This window comes from Thalia democratica, chromosome 2, assembly GCF_965202585.1.
Source record: "Thalia democratica chromosome 2, ktThaDemo2.hap1.1, whole genome shotgun sequence".
NCBI classification, from domain to species: Eukaryota; Metazoa; Chordata; class Thaliacea; order Salpida; family Salpidae; genus Thalia; species Thalia democratica.
Window position 1 is genome coordinate 29,819,731 of NC_139166.1, and position 22,554 is coordinate 29,842,284.

At 24.5% G+C, this 22,554-nt stretch overlaps 1 protein-coding gene across 1 annotated transcript; it reads left to right on the forward strand.

Annotated features, from left to right (window-relative positions):
- The first annotated feature begins 4,492 nt into the window (after positions 1-4,492).
- Positions 4,493-14,383, forward strand: LOC145829882 (pantothenate kinase 3-like). The gene is made up of 6 exons (XM_082937758.1): positions 4,493-4,761; positions 6,558-6,777; positions 8,529-8,732; positions 11,400-11,583; positions 12,224-12,347; positions 13,708-14,383. The coding sequence occupies exons 1-6, from the start codon at positions 4,513-4,515 to the stop codon at positions 13,885-13,887; spliced, it is 1,161 nt and encodes a 386-aa protein (XP_082793884.1). The 5' UTR covers positions 4,493-4,512; the 3' UTR covers positions 13,888-14,383.
- The last annotated feature ends 8,171 nt before the right edge of the window (positions 14,384-22,554 follow it).

Sequence of the window (22,554 nt, forward strand, 5' to 3'; positions counted from 1 at the left end):
CTAAGTCTACTTTAAATATATATTTTTTTAATTAGTATTTATATGTGGTAATATTTATTTGATTATATAAAAAAACAATATTACGACCGTTTCGTATATGAGATATATAACCTCATATACTCATCAGTAAGCTCAAGTTTATTTACAATGTTAAACAGAAATTTAGAATTTGATAATTTTATAATTATTATGATGTAGCAAAAATGAAGTTTATTTTACAGTAAGCTGAGTTTGAAAAAATATGCTGATCTTGTTGATTTAAGAATTTATGCATTTAAAAAACTTTGGAAAAGGTTGTATTAGAAAAACTTTTTAAACTGTATTATAGAAATGTTTTAAGCTATTCGTGTTCCCGGCTTAATTTTACTTTGATTTAATATTTAGTTAGTTTAAATCTTGCTAAAAAAATATTTTTGGTAATGGATGTATACATTTTGTCTTTCCCTTTTCTTGTTTAGTGTTACGTTCAAACAATATTAACAAAAGACATACAACAGAACTGGCAAACTACATACGGAATTTAAAAGATAACAATACAGTCTACAAAATTAAATGGGAAATATTAAACAGGACAAAATCAAATTGCAATACTAAAATCGGCTGCAAACTTTGCAACTTAGAAAAATTGAAATTGATAAATTAGACAAGAACATAATACTAAACAAGAAAAGGGAAAGACAAAATATATGCATTCATTACCAATAATACTTTTTTAGCAAAATTAAAACTAACTAAATATAACAAGTTAAATTAAGCCGGTAACAGGAGTAGTTTAAAACATTTTTCTAATACAGTTCAAAACGTTTTTCTAATACAGCCTTTTCCAAACTTTTCAAAATGCATAAATTCTTAAATTAACAAGATCAGCATATTTTTTCAAACTCAGCTTACTGTACAATAAACTTTATTATTGCTACATCATAATAATTATAAAATTTTCAAATTCTAAATTTATGTTTAACATTGTAAATAAACTTTAGCTTACTGATGAGTATATGAGGTTATATATCTCATATACGAAACGGTCATATAAACTATTGTTTTTTATTAAATCAAATAAATAAATATATATATGTGTTTATAATAAAAAAAACAACTTGTTTTTGTATTGTTTACTAAAGTTTCAACGTTTATCACCTTTCATCAGAACATTATATAGTCATGTATAATATATAGTCAATTTTAAAATAAAAGTACAATTTTATTTTAAGTTGAACTAGATGATTAAAGCGTTTAGCTTTATGAACATATGTACTAGTATTTTTAAAATCATCGTACTTTTCCAATAAATTATTTAAAAGCCCTTCAAGTGGGCTCTGTAGAAGGTGTTCAAATTTAAATAATCACCTTGTTTTATATATATATATAGTAAAATATAGTCATATATATATATAGGTAAATTTATAATTAGCAATGATAAATAATCAAAGAATTTATTTTTAACTGATGATAATTTTTTTAGTGAAACATCAGTTTGAAAATAAAGTCTTAAAATATTTAAAGTTAAATGTTCTCTATATCAATAACTTAAGATCTTTAATAATTATCTTTTAAAACTAAAATTTTATATTGATAAATAATAATAAGTTTTTTAAATATTTTTAATTATTAGGATAAAATCCAATAATGAACTATTTACAACAATGTCAAACTAATACTAAAACTTAAAAACACAAAAGTTTATTTAAGTACTTTTTTTATTATGGTTTTACGTTTTGTATTAGTTTGACTTTGTGGTAAATACTTAATTATTGGATTTTATCCTAATACTTAAAAAGCTTATTATTATTTGTCATTGCTGATTACTACTTATTATAAATCTACCTGTATATATAGAGTGTTTTAAATCATTGTTTATTTATTTGTACCTGAAGCTTTTGAGCAGTAAAATTTAGTGGTACTAAATAATTATAGCTGAACACCTGTGTTGTTAATGTTTCAATCATTATCTGTGTTTTAGCACTATAAATTTTTGTCCAGTTAGAGACTTTTATTGTCTATATGATATAACAAAATAAACATAATTAAGATATATTTTATTCAATTATATTTAATTTAATATTATAACTTAAACAAAAATATGTAAAATTTTCAATATAAAATAATTTTTGAAGGTAACATAAAATATTTTTTTAGTAAAAAAAGTATTTTATATCTATAAAATCTATAATAAAAAAGTTATAATATCAAATGATAGAAAAATATCAAAAGTCTGTGAAAAAAATGATGGGAAAGTAGCTTTGCTAATGAATTACTAACTTTTAAAGTCTGTGCACAGTAGTCTAAAGAAAAAGTCATGTACCTTTTATTAGGGATGGGCAACAATTTTAGTCTTCAGGCCAGATGTTTCTATTTGGCTGAAGCATTTAAATTATTTTTATTCACAAATCTTACTCAACTATCCAATCCATTTTGAGGAAATTCTAACTCTATGTGACCTTTTTTTGCTATATCTAGTATAATTTCCCAATCTCCTGTAATTTGTACCTGAAATCTTTATTTGCTCTTTGTTTAAAATCCGAGAATTAATAATGTCTGTTTTAATTTTTCTTAGTGGGTTAAGTTTACATGTTTGGAGCCAAAGTTTTACATTTTATGGGCAGGTTTCTACCCAATCATTAGATTATAAGTAAATACATTTATTATACACAACTTACTTAGAAGCACAGGTTTAAGCCATAAGACATAAATTTTACTTAGCTCATTTTTTTTGTAAGTGGCAAATTACATAAATAGACAGCACCAAAAAAAGCCTTCTAGCTATTAGCCTATTAGACCAAAACGCTTTTGAAAGTTTTGCTCTATATTGTTATTTTATAAGTTAAACAAGATAACAAGGAGGCTCTTTTTTTAAATAGCTTTATTTTGTAGAATTTTATCCTAGCTATAAGTTTTTTTTTACAGTTATTTTAAAATAAGCTTATTTTTTAAAATATGAACAACCAAAGTTTGTAATTTCATTGGTTTCTTATATTATTTAGACGCAAACTAAAAGAGCAAAAAAAAAGACTACTTATTTTAAATTTATCTTCTAGAAGATGTATCAAATATATTTCTTGAAAAGTAAAAAGTTGCAACTTCCTTGTGTACAAATGCATTTTATTTGGTTTAATGTTGAATTGAACAAGATGGCTTAAAATTGACCTGTTGAGGTCATAGGGGCGTAAACACCTTTTTATACAGTTTAGTATTTTTTTTTTAAGTTTTAACTAAGCTACAAGTTGCTTTGTTCAGATTTTAATTTTTGAGGTATAGCTGGTCAAAGTTGGAGACTACAATAGGTTCCTTATGGGAGGCACAAACTAAAACAGGAATAACTATGAATCACTTATTTCCTCCCATGTTTTTTAGATAATTACCTCAAACATTCAGGAAATCTTCCTTGCAGTATTTAGAAAGTCTATGGGAACAAAAATTAAAAAATAATAGTTTAGGACAAAAAAAAAACAAAAAATAGTATTTTTAAGAAAATTCTTATTTTGAAATTTTAAGAAATTCTGTTCTGACAGTATTTTATAGATATTGCAAGGAACACTTTATAAAAGTTTTAGGTATTTATCTCAAAAAAATGTAGAAGGAGATAGATTTTTAGTGAAATAGTCTTTTTTTGCCTTTTTTAGTTTGTGCCTTTGACCGGCTATATCTCAATAATTAATTTTAGTTTTTTAAAAATTATAAAGCAACTTTGTTATAACTCAACAGAATAAGATCAAATTGTAAATAAAGTGTAATGGAATCAATTAATAAAATGCTCAAAAAGTAATTGAAAAATAAGACAAACAGTAGCTTAAGTCAGTAGCTCTTTAATTTTAAAACTCTTAGCACAATACTTGACCAAAGGAAAAGTTCTTTGCATACCAATGTAAAGTAAAAATCATTCTTATAAAAACACCTTTTGATGGTAACGATACTAAGCTTGATAAAATATTTAAATCCATCAACAACAATAATAAAAATAAATTTAAGTTAGAATATATTAAAAAATATCATACCTTTAACAGAATAAAATAATTTGAAAAATTGCACTGTTTTGTTTTTAGTTTTAGTGGAAACCATGTAATTATTAGTTTACTATTTTATACTGCGCCTACTAATTAATAACTTGAAAACTTATTCAAAGTTTATATACAAAATTAGTATACACAAAAATTTGTTTTCCAACAAAATATTTTTTTTTGAAGTTTAGGAGGGAACCCTGATTTATTAAGTAATCTTAGTGTAAACTAAAACATTTTTGTTATGTTGAATAGTAGTTGAAAAATTTTGTCTAAAAGTAGATTAAACACTATAGTTTAATATTATTATTTAACAGCACTATTTATTTTGGTTATTTTTTTAGAAAAAATCTTAGAAAATCATTTAGAACAGTTATATCATTTTATATAGTATTAAAGTATTTTAATTGATCCATTTTAAAATAATTTTCTTGATTTTTAAAAAAATCAACACATAAAAAGTACATAATTTTTAAACAACTTTTGTTTTAGTTTTAAATAAGTCAAAAGCTAAATTATGAGTAAAAATTTAAACTGCAATGGCAACAATGCAAACCACAATGTCATAAAAGAACAAGCTCCTTTTCCCTGGTTTGGCATGGATGTTGGAGGCACACTTGTGAAGCTTGTTTATTTTGAGCCCTTAAAAGTAAAGAAGGGAGTAAGAGTGGCTGAAGAGACTGCCGTGAAGAGAATACAAAAATTTCTTTGCAACAATGCAGCTTATGGACAGACAGGTGTGAGAGATGTGCATCTTCAAATTAAAGTTTGTATATTTTTTAAGCGTAAACAATTTTTAGAACTACAGAATAGATATATTTTTATTACTTTTGTTTTATATTATATGAAATTTTCAAATCACAAGCTAATAAGTTGTATATTATAATACGGTAAACTTATTCCTTATGAAAAATAAGTTAGTTAGTTCCTTAAATCTTTTTTTAAGTATAGTATGTTTATTATTACACAAATTTTTACACTGATGTCTGTAGGAAGTTAAAATAAATTTTAGAAATATAAAACTAAAAACAAGTTATACTGTAACTTTTATTATAACTATTATTATAACATCATAACACATATTTTTAACAAAGTTTGAAAATATTGAGTTTTAGTTTTTCCTTTCCAAGATCTTAAACTAGCTAATCACTACAGATTGCCAGTCCATTAGTCAACAACCTTGTATTAATTTGTAAATTTAAGTTAAGGTTTTATATGTCTTTTTTGAATAAGTGTTTATAATAACAATATTTTTTTAAACAAAATCAGCAAAGCTAAGTAGTATATGACCACTTGTCTTCAGGATTGCCACGCACTCAGTCAGGACAGTTTGAATTTTTTTAATATTTCAGGATAACTTAAGCTAACTTAGGGTATTGTGAAATTTAAAAATACTCAGATTGACTCAGGCTATTTTGGTATTTATAAAAAACTTTTTGAAAAATTGAAAAATAAATTTAAAATCTTAGTCCATTTTTTCTCTAGATTTTGAATGAGAATTAGTTGTTTCGGTTTCAATATTTTGAATTTATAACCAATTTTATTTAAAAACTTATTACTTATTGATACTTATTGCTATAAAATTTTAATTTTAATTTTTAAAACTTAGTTAATAACGAATTTAGATGAAAATAAGGGTGATTTAAGACAAACTAAGGTCACTCAAAACAGTTTTTGGTCTTTCATGGTAGTATTTTGACTCAATGTGTGGTAATCTACTCTTTTCAAACCTATTTTTTGATTAAAAGATTTTACAAATTATATCATGAACATTATATTATAAAATAAAATACACAATGTAAATAGTAAATTTACTTAATATATAAATGTATATTTTCGCATGCTATTTTTAATATACTATAATCTTTTATTGAATTTTTCAAACCATTCATAATTTATAAGCAGCAAAGTGTTGTAAGTCAGTAACATATTTCTTTACAAAAACACTTGTTTTTGTTTTTCAACTGGCTCTGCTTGTTTATATTTCTAGGACTTAATGCCTTATTGCATCATTTTTAACTTTTTAAACCTAAAATTTTATTAATTTTAATTGAAAATCTGATTGAAATAAATGCATAAAGCAGGGTTGCCACACACAGACTAACTTGTTTTTTGATTTTACTAGTTGAAAAACTAAGGCTCACTTAGGTTTTTTGAATTTTTTGCAAAACTTTAGATAGCTTAGATCTTTTCTTTAAATTTCATTATTAATAAATTTTAAATCATTTGTTGTTCTCAAAAATTATGTTTTTCTTCAAGATATCAAGTCTATCAGTTAATAATGTATTTTCTAAGTACTTTTTTTTAAGTTTTTTGATTTTCCAATTTTTTTTCGAATTTTATCTTAAACTGAGGCTAGTTTTTTATCACTCAAGCTTTTTTTTTTGCTATAAAAGTGGCAACCCTGATACAGAATTTAAGTTTTTTTGCTTACATAGACTTCGTTTTATAATTCTTATAAAACAAATAACATATATTTTTTTGAACTTAGTCTAAAAGGAATGTGTTATATTTTTCCTCTGTATGAATTAACAAAATTTTTTAATCTAAATTTTTATGAAGAACATGGAACTTCAAGGATGTGAAGGCAATTTGCACTTTATTCGATTTCCAACAGATCAAATGGCAATTTTCATTAATATGGTTAAAGAAAAAAATTTTGCATCGCTCGTGTCAACATTTCAAGCTACTGGGGGAGGTGCATACAAATTTGAAGAGTTGTTCTTAAAAGAAATTGATGTAAGGTTGAACAAGCTTGATGAAATGGATTGTCTTATTAAAGGTTAAATTTTTATAGCTAAGAATAATTCATATATAATCAGCATAAAGTTATAAGAGACCATTTTAAAAATTATGTTTCTTATTATTTACAAGCTAGTATAAAAAGTTGACTAAATTATTTGACAAATTTAAATACACAATCTTACTATAAATACTCATTTAAATCAATGATGTATTTTCATTTAACAAGTTTAGTTTTTCTATTGGAATTAGATGCATTTTTTTAGATAGTCTAAAATTATTCATTTTATTGGTTTTCGCTGTTACACTATTATTTAGTTTAAAATACAATTGTAGTTATATATTTTATATTAGACTATAGCTGTTTTGTATGTAATTTAAAATACTGTATACAGTTTAAATTATCTTCTGTTTTACATATAGTTTAGTTTTGTTGCTTATACAAAATACTGTACAATTTTGGTTCAGTTCAAAATAGTTTTACAAATTAATTTTGTTTAAAACTAACACTCAGCTATATTTTTAAGTTAAGCCTCGATGTTATAATTTTAGAAGTTTTGCAGATTTATAGTTTTATGTTTTTGATTTTGAAAATATTTTAAGGCTATAAAAGGGTAATAAATCTCTGTTTAAACTAGTAATGTTACACGATTAAATATTTTCACTCTATTTATAAATTCATAATACTCAGGTAGTTTATTTTAAAATGGTATACTTGCGAGTTAGCTATATTTGTTAAAACTAAATAATTTTACAACATTTTGTCATTATAAAGTTTCTAATTGTAAAAAAAACAAATTTAGTTTTATAAGTATTTAATAAATATTATCATACTGCGCAAGTAATCAAATATTTTTTTTGTTTTATAGATTTTAAAACTGCCAAATAGTATTAGGAAAACTTTGGTGCTAAGCTTAAAAATGTTAAATTTAGTTATAAAAAAAAAGGTTCAAATTATATAACTTTAGTTTTTATGACATATAAGTATATTTTTTCAAGAAAAAACGATTCGTCATACCATGTAAACATATATATTTTAGAATTTTAGTCATGTTTGTTTTTTGTTTTTACAAAATTCACTCAATTACACCAACATAACCTTTTGTGCAAATATTTACAAAACTGTTTACTTTACTTTGTTAGACCAAACAAATGATTTAATTCTATAAAAGGTATATCATACATGTATTTTTTATTTTATGTTTAGTTTTGGCTATAGATGATTTTAATATGAAATACATAATATAATTTTATAACTATATCGTACAAAATCTTAATAAGTGTTCCCTTATTTTTGTGTGAAATAAGTATAACAAATAAAGTTTTATATAGAAAACCAACGAACTAAAAAAATACTATTTTCACATTAAAAAATTAGATTAACATAACAGTAGATTACTAATTTATTATTTAAATCTTTAATTTATGCTACAATTAGTGTAAATTTATAAACAGCAGATATTCACTGTGTATTAACATAAGCTTGGAAACTAAATATTTTAGTTAAATTTAAAGATATTATAGATGACGAAAATAAAATTAATATGTATTATTCGCTTTACTTAGTTGTATTAAAACTCTTACTTGTATATTAAAAATTTACTTTTTTTTTCTGTAATATTATTTTTGTCCAATTTTTTTTGTATACTGCCTTTGTTTTCGTTGTTGCACAAATCCCGTGAGAACGCCACATATAATAGGTTTCGACTGCAAGTTATTGTTTTAATTTAATAAAAATTGCACAATGATGCTTAAAAATTTTGTTTAAAGGTAGTAATTTTTACGTTACAGGAATTCACTACATCGACCACAACTGTGATGTGAACGGCCTGGGGTCTGAATGCTTCACCATATCCAACACGGAAGACACAAATGATCCGATCACAAAAGAGCCGTTCGATTTTACAAACCCTTATCCCTACCTTGTTGCAAACATCGGTTCGGGTGTCAGCTTCCTCGTTGTGAGGTCTCCTGACGACTACTCGCGTGTATCTGGTCAGTTTTTTTTAACTTGTTGTTTCATTGTACAGGTTCAAAAGCACCTTCACTACTAATTTTTTATATGATGTAATCATAATGAGTTTGATTTAATTTTTAACAACTTTGTATGTTTTTGATCCATTGAAGATATTTAATTTTTTTTATTAAAATTAACTTTGTTTTTATTTTCAGTTTTTAACTATAAAGTCACAGTTAATTTATTTAACAAATTCAAAAGTTTTATTTTTGTTTAGTGTTAATAATTTCAAACAAAAGTTGACTATTTTCCGAAAGACTTTTTTCAAAGAAGAAGACAAATAAGAATTGACTATTTTTAATGGGGTATCTAAAATTTTTACCTTTTAGTTCAATAGGGCAAAGTAAATAATATAGAATTCAATTTTCAAAAAAATTAAGCCTACGATGTTTTATTTTATATAAAAACTATCAAAGTTCAGTTCGCGATTTTTTTTATTTCATGTAACATTTGTTTATGGTGTAATCTTTGTTGTACAATGCTATTTGCGATACAATAAACTTCTGGTCTTATTCTAAAATAATAGTTGTTTGAAAAATTATTAGACCGTAACTTTTTATTGAGTTTATTTTTTTTAAGATATATATAAATACAAAGTTTTCTTACAAATATATTTTTTATAACAGAAAAAAATTACTTTAAAAATTACGATTTTAAATTTTAGTTTAATGATACAAATTAAATAGTTCTTTATTAAACAAACTATTATGATTTTGGTCATATCATCGCTTTTAACCTTTAGATTTTTGTATCTTCAAGTCAAAATAGAAAAATATAAATAGTCCAATTCGCGTTACTTTTTTCATTTTAAAGATATTTCTATTATATATTTTTTTGTTTTAGAAATTTTCCAATTAAGAAAAAACATCACTTTTATTAGTTATTATAACTAATTACAATAAAAAGCAGCAGTTTCCTGTTTTAAATAAATCCCATACAAATATTTGTTTATATAACTTTATTTAATTAGTTATTTATTGGTCTTTAAATAGTCATACTTTTTTACTCTCTTATCAAAAGTGAATTAAATGTAGTTGAAGTACATGAATTTTTACCTAATAGTGCTTTATACCCAAGGACAAAAAGTTAGCTTGTAAATTAAATCCATATTGATTTTAGTTCAGGTAGAATTGATTTATTTTCTTTCTTAGGTTGCATGTATTATTAAAAAGATCAAACTACTTAAGCTTTGTATTTTTGCGTTTAGTTTTCGCAAACTATTAATAAACTTAATACTTTTTAGTATGTTTTTTTTAAGCTTTTAAAACAAAAGTATTCTTTATTAATGTTTTTTTTTATATTAGAATATGAATTAAAAGACTGTAATGAATCAAGTTAATATAAGATACGAAAGTCTAAAAGTTTGACAATACTCTTTTTTAATATTTCAAGTTTTATACAGTTTTAAATTTGCTATGATACACTTAATATATTACAAGCTTTTACATATTTTTAATTAAAATACACTAAATACTATAATTTAGAAGTTGGCTTGTTGTTAAGAAATATTTGAAATATGTTAAGAAAACATTAATTTCAGTAGACTTGTGAGCTTTTATTTCTGATCTGTCAGAAAACTCCAAACTATTCAGTTATTAGAAATATATAAACTATTAGTTTTTTTTAGGTTGTAAAACTTAATTGTAGAGGTATATTACAATATTTTTAACACACATGAAAGTAAAGTTACAAAGCTCATAAGCATCTTTCTTTTTTTTTAACAACAACCTTTTTTTGAAATAAATAATGTAACATTGGTTGTGTTTTTAATTGGTAGTACAATCATAAGAATAGTGTACATATTTGCTTATTTTATAGTAAAACTCATTTAAAATGGTGCTTTTACAACTAAACGATCTATCTGCACGTATTTTTATGCAAATTCGTGATTAAAACTTTAATTATTAGTTCACAATTTTTTAAAAGTTTTTATTTTTAATATAATATTTATATTTAACTTTAATTGTTTCCTCGTTCTGGTATTTGTAATATATCAATCAAAAAATATGACTAACAAAGTAACTAAACTGTGTAAGACTTTCTCACAAAATCATTAATTATCAAATATGTATCAAATCATTAAATCAAAACTTCAAATATGTATTTTAATGTTGAATAACGAAGTAACTGCTTCAATACTTTTACTATTTAAATACAATCTAGCATATATTATTTTTTTAGCATTAATTTACTTTATAAGTGCATAAGTTAATGATCTACATTTTGCGTCTAAAAAATTGACTAAATTGCTAGTGTACAGAGCAGAGTTTTCCAAAGTGGGGCTATATATATAAGCAGCAAAGGGGTCAAAGGAGGGGCCGTGAGTAGTAAAAGGGACATGAGTAAAAATTACGCTAGATAATCTGGGGTTGATGATGAAGTGCATAAAAAAGTTCTCGAGTGTATATAATGGTAGTTTTCTGAGAAATATTGTAGGAGGGAGGCCATAGGTTTTTTTATTTATTTAAAAGGTTATTATTTTCCTTAAAGGGGAAAAAACGTTTGGGAAACCCTGGTATATAACTTTTAGTCAATTTTTTGAAACACAAAATTTAATTAATTAACTTACGGAGTTATTAAATAAGTTAGTTCTAAATAGATTAATTAAGTGTGCAGCACATAAAAAGCAACACTTTTACTCACAGGATCCTCCATAGGAGGCGGAAGTTTCTTGGGTCTGTGCTGCTTGCTGACCGGATGTGAAACATTCGACGAAGCCATCAAGTTGGCATCGAAAGGAGACTCCACAAAAGTTGACAAACTGGTTGGTGATATATACGGTAGCGGGTACAACAAATTCGGCCTGGCTTCCGACGTTGTAGCATCGAGGTGATTTTTTTATACCGTATGAGTATTTGTGTGTGTGTCTTATCTACGAATTATATTTCCGCGTATTGAACCTGTCAATGTATTTTGCTGAAAAGACTAACTCGTGCATCAGTGATGTTTAAAATAAATTTTTGAAGAACACAAATTTATTTCAAGTATATTTAATGTTATAGTACATTCAGCGGTTTCTCAAACTATCTAAGTTTCAAAAATTTAAATCGATGTCTTATATAAGTCCTCGTAAAAGCTTTTTTTTATGAAATTATGGTAGTAAATTGTTTACTCATAAGTAAAGTACTAAATAACTAAAACTTGTGAGGATTACAAAGCTGTTTGCAATACGTATAAATCTTATGATTATTAGTTACCCAAATTTTAAGTACTACATTTAAGATTTGAGAAAATCTTTAAAGTAGTTAAGCTATGAAATAAGTTTTTGTGTTGCTTATCAGTGTAAAATGTTACGATAGCTAATCAGTTGTTGTTAGTTTATTGTTGATTAATTTATACAAATTTATAATAATACATAACATAAAATAACAACGTTAACTTTTGATTTAAATTAAGTATCTAAAAATTAGTAATTGAATTAATATAATTTTTTAAATTTACAAAAAGTAACTGATAAAATTTTTTGTAGTTTTGGCAAAATGCATCAGAAAGAAGCAAGAGAGGCAGCAACTGCAGAAGACAAGTCAAGAGCGGTGCTGGTAACAATCACCAACAACATCGCTGGTATTGCTTTGTTGCTGGCCATGAGAGAGGTAAAACTTAATTACTATTTTGTTTCAATTGTGTTTTAATTTAATACTTAAGCTTGTAAGAAATCTGAATTTTAATAAGAAACTATTTACTTAAATTTAGGGCAAAGGAGAGTTAAACATTTTTTAATTACAAAAATTAAAATTGACTCCTATTTGAATGCTCAGAGTGGTGTATACTATAACATACTTTTTATTAAAAAGAATAATAACCAACTTGTGAGTTATAACCAGTTTTGTAAATAGAAATCCGATACATCCGTATGTAATTTAAAAATTTCAAAGCAGACTTTCTCGGAATTTCAAAAAATTCAATAAAACCTTTATTCTCCTTTATTCTTAAAGAAATTCAGATTATAGTTTCCGGAAATGTTCTTTTTAATATTACTAACAACTTATAGAAAGCAGGTTTTGAAAATAAAATTTATGTGATTTTTTTTTATAATTATTTTAAGGAAAATTTAAAAAAATAAATTTCCTAAAAGTTATTTAAGAAATTTAAAAGTTAATGTTCTAAAGTTTTAAACAAATGCTTAAAAAATGAAGGAGACAATTTATTTTTAGTGAAGTAGTCAAGTTTTTTCTTTTTAATTTGCGAGACCGATAAAAAACCTCTTGAACCCTCTAAATTTGATCACTTATATCTCAAAAGTTACTTCGAATTTTAACAAGCGGTAAACATTAACTGGTAGCTTAATTAACTATGTATAAAATAAAAATATTTTATTTTAATAAGATTCTATTAAATTTATGATCTTGTTTGATCTGGTTCAAGCGAGTGAAACATTGTTTTATTGATAATAAATTAAAATTTTGAATTGATGTAAATAATAAGACTTAACTTCAAAATAAGTGTTTTAATCCCCACCCCCTATGCACTTAATTCAAATTCTCTATTAATGTTTGCCGACGGTTACTTTACTTTACTGCTACAATTATAATAAAGACATCGATGTGGATAACCATAAGATGTTCAAACATAGTGGTTATAGTTTCAATAAGTTAACACAAATGCACATTTATTATAGATTACTACTAGAATTTTTACGTAACAGCTTTGTAAACTTCGGAACTTCGGTTTTACACTTATTAGTGGCCGCGTAATTTGATACTAATAGAAACAAAATAAACTTTATAAAAGCAAAGTTGTAATCAAATAATCATTTAATAAGCACAACTGTATACTAAAAATAAAGTTAAGAATCACTTTTAAAATTTATTAAAAAGCTCAGTTTTATATGTTTAGCACAAATTATTTTCAAACTAAAAAATACGTTACAGACTGAATCGCGCATCCTTATTAAAAAAATAATCCGTTTATTGGTGTATATGTTGCTTGCAAATTAATATATAAAACATTTAGGGAATGGAAAGAGTTGTATTTTGCGGTAACTTCCTTCGTCAAAACCCACTGTCGATGAGAAAGCTGGCTTATGCAATGGAGTTTTGGAGCAAGGGCAAATCAAAAGCTCTCTTTCTTGAACATGAAGGTTATTTCGGAGCTGTCGGTGCATTATTAGGAAATATCAACAATTCTGCTTGACGAGGCAAACATTTAAACTTTACGTATTCTGGAAGTTTTATTTATTATTCTTACATACTTCTTTGATGAGGTTTTTGGTAGATAATAAGGGATTTTTTGTAACTATTTAATAAACTAAATGATGATAAACAAATTGATGAAAAAGGTTAAGCTTTTTCTACATAGAAAAAATAAAATTGGTTTTCACTTGATGTTTTTCACTAAAAAAATCTTTATTTTTTTTGTAAATTTTCCTTTGGATAGAAAAAACTAAGGAATGCACTGAAGTTAAAATTGGTATATTTAGTTGTGTGTTTCAATTTATAAAGAACTAATATATATTATACGTATCACACAGATGAGAAAACTATCTTGTTCCGAGTTTATACAAACTTATACTTTTGAAATCATTTCTTTTAGATATGCATAATTATACAAAAACTTGTAAAAATATTATATCTAAAAGTTTACGTATAAGTTTTATATTTACTTAAAAAAGACTATAAACTTTTTTAATGTCCCGTAATTCTTTTTGTATATTTATATATATACTTTATTGCTATGCTTAATGTTTTTTTCTTCATACATATCTTAAGTATAGTTTCTGATTTAAATCATTTACTTGAGTAAAGTTATTGTTTTAAATTAAATATTTTTCATTTAACGTATTTTACAATGCTTTCATTGATTTTAACATTTTAAAATTAAATATACTGTATTGTTAGTGTATTATAAATTTGTAACATATACAAATTGATTATCTAAAACAGGTATTTTTTTATAATTCAGATTAAGTTGAAATGTTTACTTTTGAAATTCTTAGATATAGGCAAAAAACAATAGAAAAAAAAATTTTGAAGCTAGTATTTTATAACTTATTCTTTAAATAATTTAAGAGCAATATTTTATTGTAAAGGTTTTAATATTAACTATAAAATGTTTAATTTTTCTATAAGAAGTTTAATCGTCCCTTTTGATTTACTTATTCTAAGTTTAAAACATTCAAAATTTCTGCAAAGCTGATTTAATTTGTAGCTTTATTAATTATGCAATACTTTATGTTATGTTAGTTAATTTCATAATTGCAAAATGAGATTATTGCTAATTGCAAATTTCTTATCGTATTTTTGTAAAATTTAGGGTACTAAAATATTTATTTTTTTCTAATTTTGTGTTTTAAGTTTTTTGATAAGGTACATATTTAGTTTATTTTTAAATTTTGATTTAGTAGACTAATGAAAACCGTAATTGTGTTAGATATTTGATATTTTTGTTTGTTCTTAAACTAATAATTAGTGTGTAGCTTGTTATACGAATCTCTATTTAAAGTTTTACTTTTGTTGTTTTTTGTATTGCAATTTTCAACTTGTATAATTTACTAACCACTTTGTCAAAATATTATTTTTAATTGTTTTAGTGCACTTGAATGATAACAAATTTTTATATAATTTAGCGACCTATATATAGTTTGAAATACAAACGTTTTTACAATGTATATTGATCATAATAAATGTGCAAATGCTGTTAAATACGTTTGTTTAGCTATTTATAACTTTGAATAATTACAGCTAGTGTGAAAATTCTAACCTATGTATGTAAAGTACAAAGTTTTTAGGGTTCAAGTAATTAATCTAAAGTTTTAATAAGTCTATGAAATCAAATTCATTATAATAAAGTCAACATCCAAATTTAAAGATAACTATCGTTGGTGTCCCTTAAAATTATAAAACATCATAAACATACTTTTAGTGAGCCAAAAGGTAATTGTTATATCTTTTTAAAATAGTAAACTATTTTGTTTTAATTTTAAGTTTGAGAATCTACTAACAAAGAAAGTTTATCATAAAGCTTAAGAAGTCTAATTTTTTGTTCTAAAATAAAATTTTAATATAATTTTATAATTAATCAGTTGAGCCTTAGATATAAATCAAAGCTTTTAGTAGATTATGCTTCTCGTTTTTTTAGAAACCTGGTACAGTTTGTTATTATGTGTTTTGGTTTTAAGTAATTATATGTTTTGTTATCTCTAAACTTTAAAGTTTCGACATCTTATTTACGAAAATACTATGCTGTTAGTTGCTAGCTCGGTGGTAAAATAATTTATGCCCTTAATTGCAAAGAAAAAATTTAAAAAGTATGATTAGAAAAAAAGTTTTAGACAATCAATACTAACAAACCAACTTTGTGGAGAGTCTTTATGCATCTTATTTAGCTTAAGTGTGAGAACCTAACGAAGTAATAATCACTATTAAAATTATTACTTATATATATTCATAGACATACCGTAGTGTTTTAAAAATATATATTTTCTGAAGGGTTTATATTTAACAAAAAAGTTTTAAATTTTCAGAAAATGTCTAAAATTTACAAAAGATATCTAAATTTTATCTAAAAATCGGCGAAAGTTTTCGAACCCTGAACTTTCAAATGTAATGAGAAAATACTGAAAACTTTCGATTGATAAAGTTTTTTATGTCCGCACTAAACTAGTGTTAATTTAAATTGATTAATATCATTTGAGTTTTGGTAACAAAATAGTTTGTTAATCTCATAAATTTTAGATTACTGACTCATCTATCTTTTTAAAATTGTATTTTATAAAAAGGTCTTAACCAAAGTTTAAATTCCTAAAGTAAATAAAACCAACTAATAGAAAATGATCATAAGAAGTTTTTTTATTAGTTAGCTAGTTTCAAAACAAAACTTATTAAAAACGTTAGTGTAGGGGTGGGGCAACAGTAGGCCCGCGAGCCGGATCCAGTCCGCAGAGTGGAAATGACCGGCCCCTAACGATTTTTAAAATTTCAATGTAATCCGGCCAGTGAGTGAAGTAACCGGCCCGCCAAGGCCAGTAATAAAAAAAAGGTATAGAACTTTGCATCATATTTTTTTCAAAGCGTAATAGTTAGACATTAAAAGCATGTTTAAAAATGTTTTTATTTTATTATTTGCTTAGTTTTGTCCAATTTTTTTTTGTTCAAACTTATTTGAAATATTCTATTGTCAAACTACCCCAAGCAAAGTTTTTATTAAAATCTGATAAACCGTTGGCAATCTACCATGTCAGTGACATTCATGAAAAATGGACGAGTCAAAATTTATAGGTTATCCTGAGTGAGTTGTTTGTTTTAATATTAAGAAAAGAAGTTTTTTATTTTTTGCAATAACTTACAACTATTTTCAGTAAAACTACTCAACTTTACTTTTGAAAAAAGTTTAGGGAAACTTTTAAGACGCGTTCTAGCCCTAAAACTGCAAATTCGGCATCTTTTAAAAATTAAATAAAAGTATAAAGATTCTACTCAATTTTCAAATAAAGATTAGCTCTCATACTTTGCACACATTGTAGATTTGTTAAGTCATTAAATTAACAATACACTATTTTTACTGTATATATGTTCCTGTGCGTTTACAACAAATAACTGAGTTACTTAAACTTTATTTAGTCTATCTTGCTTGACTAATTTTATATATATTAAACTTTCAAAACACAATAGTATAAGTATATAAAACTGAAAGAAGCTAATCGCGGAAAACAAAGTCTTTCCAAACTAACTGGATCCGGAACCAGCTAAATCTCAGGCAGGATCCGGCCGGATCAGGTTCCAGGATTAACAAACTATTTAAATTAAGAACCGGCCGAATCCGGATCTTGGATCCGGTAGATCACGACCAATTTCACAGAAAGCTAGCTCTGATTTATACTAGATTATTTATTGATTTTAAAAAACGATAACAATAAAATGTTTATTTTTTTTTAATTTTGAATTTTAATATGTCTTTAAAATTAGCTTATGTATTTACAAACTTTCTTTTTATAATTAAGACATTATTAAAAATGAAAAAAATAAAATAGATTGAACAAACTTAATTTAAAAATAAGATACTATTTAAATGCAAGTTTTTTTGTTTGTTTTCAATGTAGTTAAGTTATTTGTTTGTATTGTTGAGTAAGTAAGTAAAACCGAGCTTTAAATTTAGGGTGATACATTGTTAAGAAAACAGGATAGATTTTTAACAACAATAATTAAGCTGAGGGCATTTGCAATGCAAAAATAGTCTTAAAATTCTTAGCATTAACGTAAAAACATAGCTTAGTTTACATCAAAATCTAATAATGATATATTTTTTAAAGTTTAAAGTATATATCTATGATAGGTGGGAAAATGTATTTATTATAAACTAAAATATTTAAATATAAGTCACACATTTTAAAAAAGTTTATTAATTAATTTAATTTAGCGCATCATCAGAAGAAGTTTGCTAAAAACTGATAAGAATATGGCGTAAATTTAGTTATGAACGGTAATTTTAAATTTCTAGCTAAAAATGACAGTGTCAAAGAGAGTTAAGTGTAAAAATCTGTTTAAAAGGTTTAAATTAGAGTTAAGTTATACTTTATTTATCTAATTTTCTTTTCAAGACAAAATTGTTACAATAAAAAACATTTAAGATAATAGAAATTTTATTTGAAACTAAATTAAAAAGTACATTATAAAAAACGACAATAATAATACTAAAAACACGCTATCTATAAAGTTTTAAGTTGCAGTTTTTTACAAACTTTCGGCTCGCGAGTTCTGATGAACAGTGATTCTAGAACTGAGAGATGGTAAGAGTTTCTCGCTCTGGATATAATTTCGAATCAAATATCCAGGTAGTTCTGAGCACAACTAGGATTTACAAATAAAAACATATTTTTGAAAGTTGTAGACGTCGTACAACTAATTTTCTTTGGTAATTATGCTTTTTATTGACTAGCTAAAGTAACGCCGTGCAAAAGTGACCAACCGTGCTAAAGTTACGCCGTGCTATTCTGACCCGCTCTCATGATTGAAACATAAATATAAAAAATGTATAAAAAGTGATATTAATGAAAATAAAGAAAATTGCAATTGAGATTTATTCAAACTATATGTTTTTAAAAACATTTCTGTTAATGTAGTTTGTCGTTTGGGTTTGGCAGACATTTTTTGTTGCTTTTTTTTAATTTAGAACTCTAAACTCGCGTTTTAGAATCAAAACAATTATATAAAACCATGATCAATAAACTATATAAATTTTAAAAAATAAATAAAATAAACGGAAATTTAAAAAAACTCACAAAAAGTAATAAAAACTACATAAAATCAAGAAATGGCTTCTTAAAACTTCTTTTAAATCGTTCAAAATATGTTTGTGTAATAGTTTGCCACATGTCAAAAAACTTTCAGCTAAACATTTTAATGTCGCACTTTTCGGATCCCATAAATTTTGCGTTGGGGTGGTTTTTAGAAAATCGGTTGGTGCCAAGGTGAAAAATTCTTCAAATCATCTAAAATTTTGTTCTTAGTGTTTTTATGATATTTCAAAACATAAAATTTTTTCCAGAAAAAACTCAAAAGTAGCTGCAAAATAAGCATCCTAATAATCAATTTTTTCCAAAAAACCAAATTATTTATTTGAAATTAGTAATTACATTTTTATGTGTACAATGTAAAATTTAAAAGTAGAAGAAAATACAAGATATAGATAAAAAAAAATTGGTTGAAAGTAAGTTAAATAAATTCTAAAAGCTTCTATTAATTTTTCAATAAATGTGTTTTTTTTTTATGATAAAAGTTTTTGTTATTGGGGATTTTACTTTCATTTGTAAACTTTAGTGGCTTTTAACATGTTTGTATTAGACTTAATGTAATTGATTTACGATCAGAATTTCTTAAGTACGCGCTTTCAGTTCGGTACTCACTCTTGTGCTGTGTCTTAAGTTCGTACCTAGTTGGCTGTTACTGTAGTTATTGTAGAAGTATTTACACAACTGACTGTGTTAATATTTCTAATATAAATTGATTAAAAGAATCCAAGTAAAAAAACTTTTTAAAATAGTTCTTTGTTATAAACATTTTGACTAGCTAGTTATAACAACAAGATTTTTTTTTCAAATAAAAAACCTTATTACAACTTGACTATTTTTGTGAGAATTAATAGTTTATCCTATACTTAATATATAAACAAAAACTAAGAATTTAGTTTAGAGTTAAAAAAATAGTACTTATCCTTTAGATTTAGAACGTAAAATTATTTTTTATACAAATACTAAAATTCAAAAACTTTACTGAACAATTGAAATTAAATTATTTATACACAAAATTATTTTTCACATCACCTAATACATATTTAAACAAAAGTCAACATAAAAATTAAGTTAAGTAAAATTTGAGAACAAACTGATCAAAAACTGTCGAAATAGTGATTTTTTAAAAACTGCAAGCGAATTATAATTAACTAACTCATATAGTAATTTTATTTTATTTAAAATTTTCACTATTTTGTTATTTGACGTTTTCGTGCAAAACGTAGAATAATAACATTTGCACGTAATAAGTTTTACAATTTTTTTAATGAAAACAACAAAAGTAAATTTGAAACAAATACACAGTTTAGATGCAATTTATAATATCAGTCTAAGAAAAAATTGATGTTAAAAATTATGTTCAGTAGTTTTAAATCATTTTTATGTTTTTAACCAGCAAAAAAAGCTCACTCACTGAAAGATCTAGGTTAGTACGTGTCAGTAATAATGACTTTTAATGGTTATTGGTCAGTGATCACAAACAAAAAATATTTCTTTTACTTATTTATAACTTCTTATAACTTATTTTACACTGAAAATAAAAATATTAATCACAGAGTTTAGTACACTGTTTTTGAAAATAACGAGAGCTACATAAAATTAAAAAGAAATAAAATATACTTTAATATATTTAAGATTATTGCACTTAAAAAACTAAAAAAGCAATTTTACAGTTTTTAATCTACTTAAGTAAGTACTTGACATATTTAGAAGACATTTTATTATATCAATTCTATTTAATATTAAAGGAAAGTTTCTACAAGTATCTCTATACCATTTTCAAATAAAAATATAATAGCTTAGATTACTCTTGATTTTTTTATTTGTATGCTTTCGACATTACAGATAGTTTCTAATTCAAGTGATAACTGAAATAAAAAAAATACTCAATAAGTAGACAGACTAAAAACAAGTTTAACGTAGAATGACGTATGAATATAGGATTTTTAAAAATACGAATTTTAACACTTAGCAAACAAGACTTAGTAAAAAATATGTTGTTTAGTATATTGTCAATAATTTTTCTTTTCTATTTCGTATTATTTTTGTGTTTAACAAAAATTATAACAAAAAAACAAAAACAAAACAAATATTGTTCATTAAAGATAAATAGCGTTCTAAGAGTTTAATCTTAAAATTTAGTGTAAGAATAAACTTTTCGCTTATCGAATCATACACCAAATGCTTTTAAAATCTATTTTGCCCTAATAATTTACTATTTTATTGATCGATAAAAAAAGACGATCAAAATATTTGGTCCTAGGACCTTGTGCACGAAGAATCTTTCGGTTAACGAGTCGTACATCGCTTGGAAACCTTTTAACGTCTTGTCCAGGACTTGTAAATAAAAACTTTTTTATTTATTTAAAGTTTTAAACTTCAACAAATAACACAAACGATAAAAAGAAATGAAAGCGAAACGAAAATTAATAAGTAATAGAGTCATTTGGAAAATTTGCATTGAAAATGTGCACAAAAACTTTTCGAATAAAATTTAAATGAAAATAAAGTCTAAGCATAAAACTTATGAAAAAAAAGAAGTACAAAACATTTTTAGACCTATATTTTAACTTACAACATTAATTACTTTAATCCTCATTTCAACATAAACGTCTCGGCAAAATTATGCAAACAATTCTTAAGCGTAGTAAATACTTTTTTTAAAAATAAACTATGTAAGGAAACAATAAACTGCAATTTAATAAAAGCATATTGCAGCTTTACCAGTAACTTCTTATACAGAAGAATACCACATAAAAAAAATCTTACACAAAAAATAATACTAACGAAGTTGATATTTATTCAACTGCTAAAAAATTGTCTACTAAACAACAAATCTCTACAATTTAACCTTATTTATAAAGCTATTGTCAAAACTGCAAACACGACAACGATTTATATAGAATCTTGAGCAAATAAATTTAAAGAAAGGTACTAAAATCGGTTAGGTGTCAGAAATGCATTAAATAAATTTTTGGCACAAAGGACTAATTTTGCACGAATCTAAAGTTCTGCAGCTTGTAATTTTTTTCAAGCAAACTTAGTTATTTTTTGATGGAAATAGTAATAATCGTAATATTTTGGGAACCGTTGAATCGTTGATGTTTTTGCTGCTAAATGGTCATCAATGCCAAATATGATCCATGGTAATAGAAATACTAGACTATTTGTGATTAATTATCAACTACTTGTTATTGGTCAAGGTCCTTGACTAAAGAAAAAAATGTCTTGAAGCTTTTGGCAACAATGGTAAAAAGCCCGATGCTATCAAGTCTCCGTATTTTTTTGAGCTAAACAAGTCGATATTTATTTGGAATAAAATTGTAGTTGTTGGACAATCTGTTATGTAACAACTTTTTACATAGCTTATAAAAAACTTAACAAAATAAATTTCTTAACAAAAACCTTTTTGAAGAGATATTTCAACTAAGATTATTAGTAATTTTAATTTAATCTAATTTATGTTCATAAATATTTATTTTTCACTATTAAAATTATTAGCAAGCTAAAACAAAAATTCAATAAGTGCCTGCCTGAAAATTAAAAATTGCCCCTCTTCTAACTAAGATTCAAAA